This window comes from Pinus tabuliformis, chromosome 7 (assembly GCF_031772625.1).
Source record: "Pinus tabuliformis cultivar Carrire ecotype Pingquan chromosome 7, CPIR1, whole genome shotgun sequence".
Taxonomy (NCBI): domain Eukaryota; kingdom Viridiplantae; phylum Streptophyta; class Pinopsida; order Pinales; family Pinaceae; genus Pinus; species Pinus tabuliformis.
This window is the reverse complement of record NC_142293.1, coordinates 2,010,156,606-2,010,173,486: the sequence shown is the minus strand read 5'-3', so window position 1 is coordinate 2,010,173,486 and position 16,881 is coordinate 2,010,156,606. Positions and strand designations below refer to the sequence as shown.

General features: G+C 35.1%; 1 protein-coding gene across 3 annotated transcripts in view; it reads right to left on the bottom strand.

Moving 5' to 3' along the window:
- LOC149256548 (uncharacterized) overlaps window positions 1-13,094 on the bottom strand; it is a 77,139-nt gene extending 64,045 nt beyond the window's left edge. Inside the window, exons 1-3 of one of the 3 annotated variants that reach the window (XM_089460774.1) lie at window positions 12,625-13,094; window positions 2,987-3,150; window positions 1,972-2,158 (exon numbers count right to left, since the gene is read on the bottom strand). In XM_089460774.1, coding sequence (XP_089316900.1) covers window positions 1,972-2,158; window positions 2,987-3,109 — 310 coding nt within the window. In that variant the 5' untranslated portion in view covers window positions 3,110-3,150; window positions 12,625-13,094. Of the gene's footprint in view, window positions 1-1,937; window positions 2,159-2,986; window positions 3,151-12,624 lie in introns of those variants that run through there. The other 2 variants (XM_089460775.1, XM_089460776.1) reach the window with 2 other exon arrangements.
- Window positions 13,095-16,881: the final 3,787 nt, after the last annotated feature.

Below are 16,881 nucleotides of genomic sequence, written 5' to 3'. Positions count from 1 at the left end.
GGAGATATAAAATCCTTTTGGCACACCTTTTTCCCTCGACACAATGCCCTCCCCACAGATTTAAATCTTCTATCCATGTTTGCTCACACAACCTCCCTCCATGAAATAGCCCAGCAAACCCCCACTGGTATCAACTTCCCCCGCTATTGCCATCTCTTCTCAAAGGGAGGCATCAAGAACATAATTAGGGCTATCAGCACCAACATAAACAACTAATGGAATATCATGCTTGGGCATAATTTTTCAAAATTTGCTATGGCTTTCAAATGAGTTGGAGAGTCTAAACCTCAGAGCCAAAGGGTAGGTTGGCATCCACCCAATGTACTAGATGACCAATCACACCTTCATACTCAAGGTCATTATGGGGAAGCTCATCATCATGCTTCAAAAGTTTTTTGTTGCTCTGTAAGACTTTCAAAAAACATTCATTGTACCTACAAAGGTTTTGTTCCATAGGCTCTAAGGCATCAACATTTTAAATATGCTCCTAACATCCATCATAATATTATACGAAACAGTTCTTCATAGCCTTCATACAAAACATGAAATTTCCAACTTTAACCAAAGTACCATTCAAGTAAAGCAAGGGTGGCCCTTCCCACCAAATCCTTTTGGGATCTACATTGACGGGTTGGAATGTTTCCTATGTGAACACACATTCAAGGCAAGGATCCTATTAGCCTCCTACATCATGTGTTGACCCCTTAGTTAATGACTTAATCCTATTGGGCTCCTCATTGAAGGTCCTACAAACACAAATTGATTCCCTAACTAGCTTTTGTGACCTTCAATGATTGACAATCAACCTATGTAAAACCAAGGTTATGATCTTCAATGCATTAAAGAGTGCCTACTTCTAAGGGGAAGAGAGGTTGAAACCTCCTGTAAGTGGGTGCCTACAAAAGCTGATGTAAAAAGGGAGTGGTTGCTTGCATTTACATCACAACAACAAAAGTTGTGGTTTTTCCCTTTATGGGTTTCCACTTACATCTAGTGTCTACATGTGCTGCATTTGTGTGCTTATTCGTATGCTGTGATTTAATGTTGTTTATATGTTAAATTTGTTATTCATATGATGTACTGTTGCACGTCTAATAGTTCAGATAACTATTGAAAATAAAAGTAGAAGTTGTAAATTGATGACCATGAATGCATTATATAATTCCCCCCACCCCCCCACCCAGTACAGTCAAGTTTCCTACACGTCTCCGGAGTCCGAATAAGACTTGCATGACTCACTCAATGAAGAACACTGTATTTGATAGCTATACAGTTCCCTCACAGTTCATGGCATCATCAACACTAGTGGACTTTACATTTGTTGCTTATATGGAAATTCATACATAAATTACAACTTAAGATCATCTTTCATATGATGATCTAACCTCCGTGAGGGCCAAGAGCTTGTCTTCTCAAGTCACCCTTCACAAGCTTAACATGTAACTACTAACTACTTTGAACTGCATCAAGATATCAAAGATGAAGCCTAATTTCTACATAACAGCTCAAAATCCATTAATCAAGGTTTCATTTTTCTGATATCTACACTAGATATAGAAAACACTTGAACATGCGCTTATGCTGGGAATGCAATATCTAAATCACATATTGAGAAAAGAAACAAATACATTGAACATAAGGGGGGCTTGCTAATCTTGAGGAGGGAAAAAATCTCGGGTTACTTCTGCAAATAGCTTAAGAATGTTCAACAACAACTAAACTAGAGAAATTTTACCTATGGTGAGAAAGATCTTGACATCCTAAAGCAAGCAAGCAGAACTAAAATCACCTACCAATGAAAGCTTCATGACTGCAATCATGAATCTTAACTAGTGCATATAAACAATTGCTTCAAGTTCATGCAAACAACTTCCTCACATTAACCATAAATTAAACAACCCACAAAAGTGTAAATCCAAACAATTGCTACAGATTACATGATAGAAAGGGCAAATCTTGCAGTTTGCCAACCTGTGACATCTCCATCCTCGGTGAAACTGTCACTGCTAGGGGAATCTTCAGTAGCAGATGCTTTTGCCATGTTTTGTGAATTGAGTTGTTTCCTACGAGCCTTTGGAAATTTCTGGTCTCTCTCATTATCAAATAAGTGTTCAACCTCATCTTCTGTGGCTGGCACAAATGTTCCATCTCCTTCAACCTGACAATATACAGAATTCAAATAAATAAAACTCTACCACAATGATGAAAAAATCTAGTCATAATATAACAAAACTGAGAAGATTCCATTAGATCCTCTAGATACGTGATACACCTAGAAATAAGGCTCCATTTAAAATGTACCTGTAAAATAATGTTAAAGAAGCTTTGAAATCTAAGACTAGTAATGATACAGAAGATGGTGAAGTTTGAGCTAGCAGCAAAAGAAGACCAGAAATACATCAAGAAAGCATGGAAACCTCCCCAAAATCTTATCACCAGTGCATAGGGACACCCAAATCCATCAAACTCTCTTTATCTTAATTTTTTAGCTGGATTTTTAGGTTTTTATATCTTTGTCCATATCAAACAGTGAAACCTAACATCATAAATCTGCTTCTCACTGTCAATTAGATTTATCTTGGGTGGTTGGGAGGAATAATTGTTATCCTCCCCAACTAGGTTCAATTAACTCAAGTGACATGTGTACTCATATTGAGTATATCATTGTAATAGCTTTGAACCTTGTTATTGAACAGCCTTGAGCACTGAAGAATATCTTACCTTGCCTACAGGCTGAAGGGTGGGTGCTTTGTTAGATGGAAAAAAAAATTCCTTCTCATAAACAAATAATTAGTTAGCACCATATGAACAAGTGGCCTAATACATGCTAATAAGAGCTTCTACATACATAAATAAATGATCTTATCTTATATACATACATTACACATTAAACTGACATATTGTGGCTTCTCCAAATGTGACTACCTTGCATACAGGAATATTAGAACTCTCAAAACAGCCATTAAAGCTGAAAGATAACAATTACCCGAACAAGTTTGTATACAATGGGGTCAACACTCCCTTTTAAACTCGAGGCATCCTTTTCACCAAGTGTACCTTGAAGAAACTCAAAATCAAGTGTGTCTTGCCTGCTGTCTACCGTTGCCATGCCAAAACCAGTGTAGCTTGAAAGTCAGAGTGACAACACTGCTGGAATAGAGAACACCATCAAAATCAGTGTTACAACAAACAGCCAGTTTTTTCCAGGAATCAATAACAGTTAAAAGAAGCATGTAAAACAAACATATTTCCATGTATCTAACATTTGAAGCAATGCATGCAAAATACTAAAATTCTGCCACTATCATTTCCTTATTTAGAAGTTGTAAAAAGCCACTGATGAATATGTAAAACCTTTATCACTTTTTGTTGCATGCAATTCAATATCAGTTATGATACTTCAGAAATCAGAAACTAATCTGTTGACTTACCTGTATAATTTGAAGGGCAGAGAAATCATAAATGCAAAAACAGAAATTGAAGGACAAGAAGTCATCCTTGACAACAGGCGAAAAAAGGCCTGAAGTTGTAAATATGTCCTATGTTTTTTACATTACGTTTAATTGTAAAAGTGGACTTGACATATTCAAAGTTACAAGAACCGTGGGTGTGTGACTAGAATCAGCTGAAGAATCAGCACTCATCCAGAAATTAGGAATTTGGGAATCAGATACACACACACACGCACTTTTAAAATTTAAATTTTATCTTGAAGAAAAAATGAAATCCAAATTAACACATAAACTAATTAGTTTTAATGCATATATTTCCAATTGAGGAATGAAACAAAACCACCAAGTTTGCTGAAAATTTAATGACTGCAATTGCTAGCAGATAGCATCATCAGATATTTAGGTTATAACATCAAATTAAATATGAGCCAAGATGGCAAATGGTGGGAAGAAGAAAAATCAATCCCTCTAATTGCAAGAGTGACAAAACTTACTAGTAGGGGATACCTCTGCATTGTAAACACTTATGTATTATTGTAGTTAGGTAATCTTAATTATAAGTGGTAATGGCTAAATACAAAGAGAGGAAAATAAATACAGAACTTCAACCTTTCAGATGAAAGCTACAATTCCCTCAGAGAGACTACACTGAATACAACTCACTGTACAAAACTACTAAAATACAATATTGATAAACAATGATCAAAACTAATCTACTGCTAAATTTCAAGTGCTCAACCAGGGCACTTGGGAACAAATTGCACAAATTTTGATCAAGTTAGCAAATAATTATTATGTATATTGCATCATTGCATGCTCCCTGTGGATGGAGATAATGAAGGTAAAAATTGTTTGAAACATGCTGCTAGGAGTTAAATCTGCCGTGATTCTGTCAGTGGGATCTTGACCCAGTCATACCAGAAACAGATCCAATCCAAAATACTCAAACTAAACAACAATTTGATATGGATTCAAAATTCCAAGTAGAATCGAATGCAGGCGTGGACTGCCCTCAAAAGAATCCGGTAACTATGGTCATAGTAAAAGAAAATTATAAGTATTGCATATTCCTTATATTTGACCATTTTTAACACAAAGATTGGGACTACAGCTAATAAAAAGGATAATATATATATCGCTTTTCAACCGAACTGGAGAATTTAGTGCTAAAAAAAGGCTGTAGCAGAGCTAAACAGCGAGAATTACAAAGGGACTGTGGGCATGATTTTCAAATTTAACGATACACATAGCTATAACATTTCAAAACTTCCTACAGGTATAAAGCCTGAAGGACACCTAACATTTTTATTGATTTAATGTTTACAAAACAGAAAGAGCGACGAAAACACAAAAGCTGTCCACTACATCCTGTCCCATGTTGGAGAGATGTGAGTACTAGTTGCCTGGATCCAGATCTTCCATCATGTGATGGATAGTATCTTCCTCCTTGAGACTATCTTGAACTGAATTGACTGACATCCAGTGATTGAAGGCAGCATAGTGACAACTTTTGTTGAGATTGCTAACCATGTCTAAGCATGAAGCATTCAGCTTCCAAAACAACAATCTATTGCTTATGCTGGACCAAAGGGTTCATAATCATTGCATTCTGAGAGGTGCAACAGCGCTCATTTTCATGGACTTTAGAAGTCACAGAAAAGAGAGAGGCTCCATTGATTTAAATGGACTCCTCATGCCTCCTCAGAATCCTACAATATTCCTGAGCCTCCCTATCATCCATAGAGATTTCACCCAGGAAAGAACCACTCTACCAGACCAAAATAAGATGCTGAGGATAGCTAGTGAACACACACAGAAAGGGCCAGGGAATACCCAGCTTCCAGAGCACAAGATGGTCTAGCACACCAAACCAGAAGACCACACAGCAAGGGGGCAGAGAAAACAAAACATGAACACCAGAGCCAAAATATCAAAAATGGCAAGCATCAAAAATAAACACGAATCATGCATAAAACCAATGTACCAAACACCCAACAATTTTCCAGAACCCAAAACAATGATTAACATTGCACTCAACATTCACAACAGCTCTCAAAACCAAGCAGAGTTTCCATAACATGAACCAAAGGCTAGCAAAATCCTTAACCAGGAATAATCTCCAATCCAGAATAGCCCTTCCTCCAAGCTAGTTGTTCAAACCTCTCACACAAGATTCCATTATCCCAGCTAACCCCTGGTAAACTGCACAGGATGGTTGAAGAAGCAAACGAGGAAGTATTTTGTGCATGCGAGAAGTGAAGGGGCAGGCCCTTTCATATCTATTTCGCACATGTGAGAAGTGGAGGGGCAATGCTTTTCATATCTAAATCCCTCGCTTGAGATTGAGTGACAGTGGTGACATGACATATGTTGTTTGGTTGTCATGCAACATGTCTCTAACCAATAAACTATAGGGATTAAGATATGACTTATTATTGCATAGCCCCATTGAGTGTGGCCTCTTCATTGGCTAGTGAATCAACCCAGTGATTTTGCTCTCTAAGAGCCTGATAGAACAAGACCTTTAGCAGCCTGGAAATCTCCTTCCAGTTTCAAGCTATAATAAGATGCTAATTTGCCATCAGAAGGAATTGCTTTCGCAACCTCTTCATTGGCTAGTGAATCAACCCAGTGATTATGCTCTCTAAGAGGCTGATAGAACAAGACCTTTTGGAATCTGGAAATATCCTTCCAGATTCAAGCTATAATAAGATGCTATTTTGCCACCGGAAGGAATTGATTTTGCAACCATCAAGTTAATGATGATACTTGAGCCACCAATGAACAATCAATGTCTGCATTCCAACTTCATTGGCAGGAAGGAGACCCAAGAAAAGAGCATACGCCTTAGCTTCGTTGTCTGTGGAGTTCCCCAGATCCCAAGCAAAGAATGCTTCTCAATGTCCCTCGGGATAAATAATGAGCCCCCATTGTGCACATGGCTGCTTCATTGGCTAGTGAGTTAGTTTGGTGATTATGCTCTCTAAGAATGAGAGCTTTTGGAATGTGGAAATATCCTTCCATATTCAAGCTATAATAAACACTAATTTTCTATCCAAGGGAATTGATTTTGAGATCATCAAGTTGATGATACTTGAGTCTCCAATAATGATCAATGTCTTAGACTCTTAGTTATGGTTTCAACTGCAAGAAGACCCTGGAAAAGAGAATACACTCAATTTGATTGTTTGCAGAATTCCCAAACACCAAGCAAAAATGTTTACAAGTATTCCTCAAGATCAAGAATGATCCCCCTCTCTTGCCAACCCTAGACCATAATTTATATACTAACCGCAGGAAACAAATTGAAAATAAAAGAAGTTGTTATTATGGAAAGACTTTACCTCTCATGATACAATTAGTAACAGGTTAAATACATTATTGTGGCAACATAAACAAAACTCATTTAGCTTATTGTCTGTCAAGCCTATTCCTCGTGAATATCACTACATGATGGGACTTCATTGATCAGAGTCAAAAGTGTGCAGAATTCCTCAATTGGAAAGTGGGAATTGTAGATAGCTTTGCAGTTTTTCTTCTTTTAGGTCTTTGAATAAGTTAGTTTTTCATATAGAGAAGCCAAGCATGCAATCTATGCATGGCACTTGTGCTAATCTTCTCTGTTAGTGTGTAATATTGACTTAAGTCTTATTATACTTAATATATTGGAAATAATACTTTGAAAGATCCAGTCAAGGTAATCCCCCAAACAGTGATGATGGAGATATTATTTTCTAGATCATTCACACAGCACCATATTTAAGGCTGGATCCAGAAAAGGGACAAACAATCATGCAGAGCTTCAAAATCGACTCCACAACAAGGAATTTCAAGAACAGATTTCTGGTGACTCAATGATTGTAATTAATTGGACGAATGAAAAAAAACAGAATCATAAGCCCAGTGCTCAGGCAGGCCAATATATCAAGTTAAAGCCTCTTTATCTGTGCTTAATGCAGTTTGCTTTGATCATCTTTACAGAGAATTTAACAGGGAAGCAGACTCTATCTGAAGGGGGGGATACAGCTAATTTTAATTATATATTATTTTATCTTTTCATATAATATATTTTATTTTGTTTATTTTAAATTATATATACTAATGAGCTCCATTCAACTTATTCTCCCCTTTTTCTAAATAATATACAAAGTCTTCCCCTTAATAATATTTTATTATTTCTTTAAATCATTCCACTCCTCATTTATTTGACTATCAATGATTTTGACCAAGTCTCATTACTATTAAACATAATATTCTAAGATTATTTTCTACCAGTTAACTTAGTCATTTCCTATATCTTATGATTATTTTCTAATGGCTAATTTATTTGTTACCTGTACATTCAGACAATGGGTTTGCTCTTTCCTATATTTCAAAAGCTTCAGTCCAATTCCCTGAAGATGGGTGGAATGTCAACTATAAATGTTAAGACATTTCTTAACTTCAACACAGTTCATTTCCAGAAAATTCCGCAACAACAACAAAAATAATCAATGTTGCAAACATCAGCATCCTGAAAAAATAGGCAAGGGTCCAGAAACCAAAAAGTCGTAAAAATCAAGAAAATATCAGTAAAAAAATGACAAACATCATCGAAATTAATATACCACCAAAATATCGGGATGTTTGCAACACTGATAATAATATATTTCTATTTTCCTTTGAAAAAAATGTATTCTTCATTCAAGTTGAAATAAAAATATATTTTGCAGATGCATGCAACATTGGGAAAGAGACTGTTTTGCTCGTCTCGAGAGATAAAACATGAAAGCAAAAAATATGACCAATCCAATATTTAAAGAAGATCTGAAATTACATACTTTTTGCATAGTAAAAAAAAAATAGGTAACGCAGAAAAAACGATATGGACCAAGTCTACCTACAATTAATACAATATTTTAAGGTTATTTTCTCACAGCTTACTCAATCGTTTCCTATATTTTACAATTATTTTCTAACTCAGCCATTACCTATACATTGAGAAAATGGGTTTAGTCTTTTCTATCTTACCAAAGTTTCAGTCCAATCTCTAAACATCTGGGGTCTGGACATTTCTAACCTTCAACAAAAATTATTTCTACAAAATTTCACAATAAAAATATATTCTTATTAATATCTTTTCACTGGGAAAAAATAGTTTTTTATTTCATCCATGTTGAAAGAAAAATACATTTTATGGATGCATACAGCATTGACAGAGAGACTATGTTTTGTTCATCTTGAGAATAAAACAAGAAAGCTAAATATATGACCAGTCCAATATAAACAGTGGATATGTCATTTCATATCTTCTGCAAAGTTTAAAAAATGGGAAACAGGCAAAAAAGAAGCTCCAGCAATATCTTCTCCACTAGCTGTCCATGTATGAATACTGATAATTCTCTTTGTCCAATTAAATATAATCTGCAATGACATCGTATACACTTCCTGTAGTATTTATGTTCCTTTTTACATCGCCAAAATTGGACATAAAAACTGTCAAAACTTGTCCCAAGAATATAACCTGCAGCTTCATTATACACTTCCAACAGAAATTCTGTGCCTTTCTACATCCTCAAAATTGGACATCAAACTGTCAAAAAATATTGTAATCTGTCAATGGAGTCATCAGATGAAGGTGGTAAAGTTGTGTTCATGTAGGATATCAGCATCCTTGATCCCCCCAAAATCCATATACCAAGAGCCCACTGAACATAAAGGACTAAATAGAATAAAATAATTGATGGAGAAGATGGAGTGAAAAGAATGAGAAACTTATAACAAAGCAAAACGAATTAAAATGTACTATACTAGAAGGGAAGGAAATGACTAATAAAAATTAGACGGATGCAGATTAGAAATGATTATTGTATTATTATTACTATATACTTGTGGCATGACTGAAAGGACACGTCACACGACCCTTTGCCCTATATAATTCAGTCATCTCCCACTATATTACATATCATTGATGGAATATTGTGCTGATAGGTATAATTGTCATGTGGGCACCAGTTTAAAACCTTACATGGTATCAGATCAATCAGCAACTTTAAATTCCTGATATAATACAGATTCCTTCTACGATTCTATTCATAAAAAAAACAGTAAACTTTGGCAATTAGCAGAGAGAAGGAAATGGGCATCCACTACATAACGAGCCGGCAGGGAGATTGTGGAAAAAGTCGAAGTCGAGATTAAATCAGCAAGGGTCCAAAAGTTGAAAAACTCATTAAAGTCGGGAGTTTTTTGAAAAAGTCAGCGAAATTTTAAAAAAACACAAAAATAATCATTTATTTTTATTTTTTTTAGCATCTAGAGTGTCCACAACATCAAATAAATGCATATCCACATAAACATGTAAAGAAAGCTAATATATAATATGTATATGAAGTCTAGTGCTACATCACATACTTGAGTCTTGTCTGAGTCTCAACTCTCAAGATGGCAGACTTTTTCGGTCGACTCCCGATAAAATCAGGATTAATTCAATTAAATCGCAATTTTTTCGGCAGTGAAAAAGTCTGCAAAAAGTCGGCCGATTTAATCGTTTTGCTGAAAAAATCGGGTTTTTGGGATTTAATCCCAACTTTTTGCGGATTTTTTCCACACTGGAAAAAACAAAGAGCCCATGAGTAACATAACAATCAGTCTTAAAGGATTGAATTTTTTGAATGTCTAAAAAGAATAGCCTTAACTATCTTTTCCTTCCAGTAACCATTGTTTCTTTGACAATGACTGGTTATTCAGATATTTTCTGTATGTCGTTTCTTCATATTTAGGGAAATCATGTTTATCTAAATTTAGGCAGAACCGGGCAAAATAAGGAATAATAAATTAAGAATGGATCCCTGGTGAATGCTTCTCCCAAATCCCTCCAACAATGTCCATGATGCAATTCCTTATAAAGCTTGTCCATAGCTTCCACATCTATGCTACATTTGTCAGGGACTGTATTGGTCTTTATGTACCAGCTTCCAAATTATGCTCAATGGAACTTTTCATGATTGCTTTGGGAAGACCACAAGACACTACATTTCTTCCCATCTCTGCACCATTCATAAAAACAGGGGAATGCACATGTCCCATAAGCAGACTCTCAAGCATCGAATGGAAGAACACAACATCAAAATAGGGATTGATTGTCTACTCCCTTTTACTGATATCCTTGTCATATGAACCCACATAAAATGATATCTAGTTTAGGTGCTATGCGCTTCAAAACAGCACTCAAACATATGGAATGACATGCAGATGAGATAAATCACCTTGATCATGACATTTAAGAAACCCATTGGGACAAGAAATAAGAATAAGATTCAATTTCTTGGGTACCCTACCCGCCTCACTCTCAGAGATAAATTACCTTGATCATGACACTTAAGAAATCCATTAAGACAAAGAATAAGAATAAGATTCAATTTCTTGGGTAACCCACCCGCCTCACTTTCAGATATTGCATAATACATATATACTCCCTCTCACAAGTTTTCCAGGTGATCTCCTATCTCTCTTTAGCAAAGGTTCTCTTTCTTTCAACAATCTCTCAGTGTTGTTTACAGAAACATGTGAAGCTAGAGATATTGAATTGAATTCTAGAGATACCTTAACGGGGATCATTGTAAATTTGGCCACTTTTTTTGTACCTTGTCTTGCCCAATAATATATTATTACGGAGGGATGTTAGGGATAGCATTTACATGATCAAATTTTGACTCTTGGAAAATCCAATTTGAGACATTACTCACAAATTAAAAACATTGAAGATCTACATAACCAAAGATAACTCTGTCAATCCCTCGATAGTTGATACACCATATTGAATCCTCACTGGTAAATACGCCATAAGCTAAAATGCTTAGTGATTCCTCACAGTAGATACCAAAGCTAAAAAGCTTGACGACTTTGTTAGTGCAGTTCCCCACTGGAAGATGCACTGGAGTTCAAATTCAAATTGTCAGCTAGATTAACAGAGAACAAATGATCCTTGGTCAACAAATCAAACACTGCTAACCTCCATGACAAGAGAATAAAACTGTCACCTCAAGGCGCAGAAGACCAAGTCATCCCTAACCAGCAAATCAATCACTGCTAAACTTCATTACAAAAGCATAAAATCATTTCCAGAGGACAAAATGGTCTATATATGACAACCAAAGGCTGCTAAAGTCAGTGGAAAACAAAAAAGCTGCTAACCTCAGTGGAAAACAAAAAAGTGTTCCACAGAGATGCATCCCCGGGGTCAGTGGCATGCACCACCAAACCCCACCTAACTGCTTCCCACAGTCTAGGGACTTGGAGGGTTCTGAGGAAACGCCTCCTCACGTCTCCCTTCTGGGAAAAGCGAGGAAACACACAAGGAAATGTTTTTGCTGTGTGGAAAGCGTCTACCCCAAAAATATGGGCTTCTGAGCATCCATATAAGTTGATTTGGACATCAAAAGCTGCTAAGTAGAGTAGTTTGAAACCATAATCTCATTTGAAGAGATACAGTTTGGAATATTTTTCTATTAAGCAAACTAAAACCTACTCTTTACATAACATTAAGAGGAATAAGTAAAAAAATTACTTGTACAATTTTTTCCGTTATAACTGACTCTGGAAATCAATATGGAAATTAGAAGCTGCTAAGTATAGTAGTTTATAACCATCATCCGATTTGCAGGCATTCAGATAAGAAGATTTTTCTGTTGTACATACTGAAACTTCCCCTTTGCATGATATTACGCAGAATAAGTAAAATTTTCCCATGCAGAAATATTTTTCTCTGTTAAGTGCCTCCAGAAATTAATTTGGATATCAGAATCTGCTACATATAGTAGTTTGTAAATATCATCTGATTTGCAGTCATACAGTTTAAAAGATTTTTCTCTTAAGCAAACTGAAGCCTTTTCTTAGCAGGATATTTGGCAGAATAAAGAAAACTCACTTATAAAAAGCATTTTTCCTGTAAAAAGTATCTCTGGAAGTTAATTTGAACATCAGAAGCTGCTAAGTATACCAATTTGTAAGTATCATCTGATTTGCAGGCATACAGTTTGAAAAAAAAACTACAATTGCTAAAAACAGAATAATCCACAAGTAAAATCTAGAAAATATGCAACAGAACAAAAATCATTCTGCTAAATCAAAAGGAGCAATTATAAAGCATAGTCAACAGAATGAAACAAAGTGATGGCAAACGTCTACATACCATGAGACAGAGCCGATTAAAGCTGAGAGCCAAGCAAAATTCTCAAACGCATTGCCTCAGAAAGCAAAAGATTTTACTAATGCCTCAAATATCTCTTACAAAAGGATCAAGAAATGCACTCTAATCGTTCTCTCAACTGTCAGATTCTTACGATCCTCCGCAAATTTTGAAAAATGCGTCGAGCTTGAAATCTTGAATACAAAATCAAAATTCCTGCAACTCTGGCCAAGACGGAGCCCGAGATGCTCAGCCGAATCCCAATAAAACAGAAAAATACATCAGTTTGAAGCCTCCGAAACACATTTTTGAGCTTCCGCGACAGATCAGTGCATGATCTAATATATAATAACCACAAATTTTGGTAAAAATTTCCTCCCACTACACCCAAGAACCTGCAACTCTTTCCTCTTCTTCTTCCCCTCTGCCCTTGACCAAGATACGGCCGCCGGATCTCAAACACTGCTTTAGGTTGAATTGCAATGCGCCGTAAGGTCCACCAAACCACGAAAACGGGTTGAAATGTTCGTCCGCGCCTAGAACCCGTTTGTTTTAACGGCGGTGGGTTTGCCTGCCGTGCGCCGATACGTCGAACGGGAAACCACTATCAAACGCCGTTACTTTACAAGGCACTGGCACGTGTCAAGAATAAAAAGACTTGAGGGCCAAAGCTACATGAAAAAATGCAATGATGGTTAACCCCTGTCCGTGCTGGAAAGATGATGAGTTGGATATAGACGGTGACTTGGACACTGACACGTGTCTGGCTCAAAGGGAAATTAGATATCTTTGCTGACCCTTTGTTTCGGTTATGGGGGGCATTGCTACCTCGCTAACTAATACTTTGGTAGGATCCTGTCGGTAAATATTGTGAGAAATCCTTCCCTAATTTTTAAATATTCTCTAATTTTGTTCTTTAAATGTGGAGGATTGTAAGGCAATTCATAATTTTTATAATTAATAGAATTTGGTTATCAACCTGTCTCGTTGCCATTTTGGGTTCTCTTAAAACTATTTAAAAACAAAAAAAAATAATGAAATTAAAAAATTATTTTAAAAAATAATAATTTTATTTAATAATTAATTTATAAAAAAATAATGAAATTAAAAAATATTTATCTATTTATTAGTTTATTTTTATAATAGGTAAAGATAAATTTATTAAAAAAATCAATCAAAATTTAGAAAATAGTTTTGAATAATAATTTGATGAAAAATTATCATTGCTAATTAAATGTTAAGCTATATAAATAAATAAATTAAATTAAATAGTTGAGTCATTTAAATTAGATATTTATGTATATTTTTTTGCTAGTTGAGTTTATGGTTTTAATTTTTTTAAAAGCTTTTTCCAATTTCAATCTTTTTCTATGAAATTTGACCCTGTGACTTAGTTGGACTAAATCTCACACAAACCAACTAGTATACACCTCATCAATTTACACCCTAGTATTTTTGTGTTTATTACTTTATATATTGAACCATCTTTACTTTTAATTGACTAATTAGATATGTTTAATCTAGTCATATCTTAGTTTGATACACTTCCAAAATTAGAGACACACTTGTAATCAAAAAGTTTGGAGTGAAAATAATAGTTCTTCTTCTTAACCTTTTTTCCTTGTATTTCAATTATTTTTGTTCAAACCAAACCAAAGTGTTGACTACAAGAGTATTTATTACATTTTATTTATTTGAATAACTTAATTCATGACTCCATTTTTCAATTTTGGAGGGTCTTTCATTCTTCGAGATCAAACAAAGGTGTGTTACATACTAAGCTACCATTATAACGACGATTATTTCACTTCTCTTAGCATTGCAATAATAGTGGCCTAAGGAGTAGGTTAAGTCTTTTGGGGCCTTTTTTGGGATCTACTTAATAAATATCCATTTTGAAGTCTTTCCACTAAGGAGTCTCCTTGTTTTTTTTTCCTCTCTTTCAAACCCTATGAAGGCTTGACCTTTGACAAGAAGCACCTGCGACATCAACATGGTGAAACTGTAATGAAGTGCAATACTTTTGTAATTCAAGTGTTGAGTCCAACATGAATGTCCATCGTCCAACATAAGTTGGATAATGAGATATACAATTATGCAAAGCATTATTAATCATTGTTGATCTCTCATAACACTAATATTCTGAAATGAGACTAGCATAACACATATCAATGTCTTTGTTTGGGTTTCGAGTTGAAGCAATGCTACTACAGTTTCATATATAACTAATGTCTTCCATAAACCACGACCCTTCATAGGCAACTTGTGCTTTGTATGAAACAAGAACAAACTCCATAATGAAAAGACCTTTTGCATGTAGATGTATAACAAATATATTCTCCCCAAAATACCCTTCATCATTTATATTCATGGACGCATCGTCTCTAAAAAAGGCTAAGGCAATGACCCGAATAATTATGCAAACCAATTAGAAAATACTCCTCCTTATTTACCCATGTTGAGTCTCACTTAAGTATTGACACTAAATTTTCTCCACATAGAGAATGGGGATAAGGCCCTTCTCTAACATAAAGGAGGAGTTGGATCGAGTGAAGATGGATTAGATTTGGAATTACCTTGAGCTTTCCCAAAATGAAGGAAGATACTTTGTAAAATTAAATTGTCTTTCATTGCCCCATCTAGTATAAAAACTTTTGAAACACTAGTGGAGAAGCTAGACACTTTTTATTGGTGCCTTTCACACAAGAAAAATGTCATGTGAGGTGGAATCTATTTTAATAATGTAGGATTTACACAATAATTGAATAAGTTGGTGAACTATAAGGGTTCAATGCTTTAAGTTTATTAGACATAACATAGTAGTTTGGAAGGTTAACCATTTTTTTATTATGTAATTTTGAGTACAAGTTTTTTTAATTGATGTGATAACATCTTTCACTTTTACACTGACATCATGTGTTGTGGACCCCTTATTTACATATGTTATCTATGTGTTATCTATAGTAGTTTGGAAGGTTAACCATTTTTTTATTATGCAATTTTGAGTACAAGTTTTTTCAATTGATGTGATAACATCTTTCACTTTTACACTGACATCATGTTGTGGACCCCTTATTAGACTAACATGTCATATGGTTGGTTTTCCCTCTACATTAATACTTACCTAATAATTGATGGCAATATATTCTCCAAATTATTAATAAGAAAACTCATTTGTTCACCTTTTGATCTTAACCAACTTTGAATAAAAGTAAACCCTATCTATGTATACGTCATCTTTAAATAAAAACTTGTTAACTTTGTGTGTCAATGCCCCTCAAACATAACACTTTAAAATTGTTATGAATCTTGAAATAGGCTTTGGTGTGCAAAGCCTCACACCAATGATGCATCATATATTCCTCCACTTTAAAATAATAAACGTGATAGAAGATTTGTCTTAACCCCATATTTATTAAGCATCAAGTGGCATTAAAAATAAATAGAAGCATCAACTTATTGGTGCTTAAAAATTCGAAGTTGAGATGGATTTATGTTTGTTTTAATATGTTGTGAACTTGGTAGGGGTGGCAGGAGGGATTCTAATCAATCTTGAGGGAACTATTGAAACCATATATGCTTAGGGACTAGGGAAAAGATCAAATAATCAAGTTGAAATGTACAAACTTCTTCGGGGTCTTGTTATTGTCAAAAGTAAAGGTGTGATGGACCTAATTATTCTTGTTGACTCCATACTTTTGATTTAGTATCTCATCAATGGAAAGAACCCAAAAGACAACGCTTTGAACATGATTCTCCAAAGAATTATAAGTATATTGATTATGCTCCACTCAAAGAATAATTTTCACATCCTCATATCCTTCAATATGGAGGTTGACGAGAAGGTAAATTAGGCATGCTCTATGTTAGAGTCAGAGCTCGAAATTAATGGGTTGAATTTCATGTGTTCAATTCCTTAATGGATCAGACACATATGAAGGAGAACATATATAGGCCTTCGTGTATTGTGGTTCTATCCTTTTATATTAAGATCTATACATGTTGATATGTGTACATCCTCTCTGCGAGAAACGTGTCACATAACCTCACCCAACGCCATGCAAAGTCCTTGAATCTGAATTTACATGATTGAGCTTTCATCACTCACCCTCAGAAGTATTGGAATTTCACATCACTTAATTCAATGATGCATCTCTCTGATCTATTTGCAGGAAAACTAAATGTTTGGGAGGTTGAATTCATGTGGAAAGACAGGTTGGGAAGAATTAAATCGGATAGATGCCCTTACTGATTCATTCA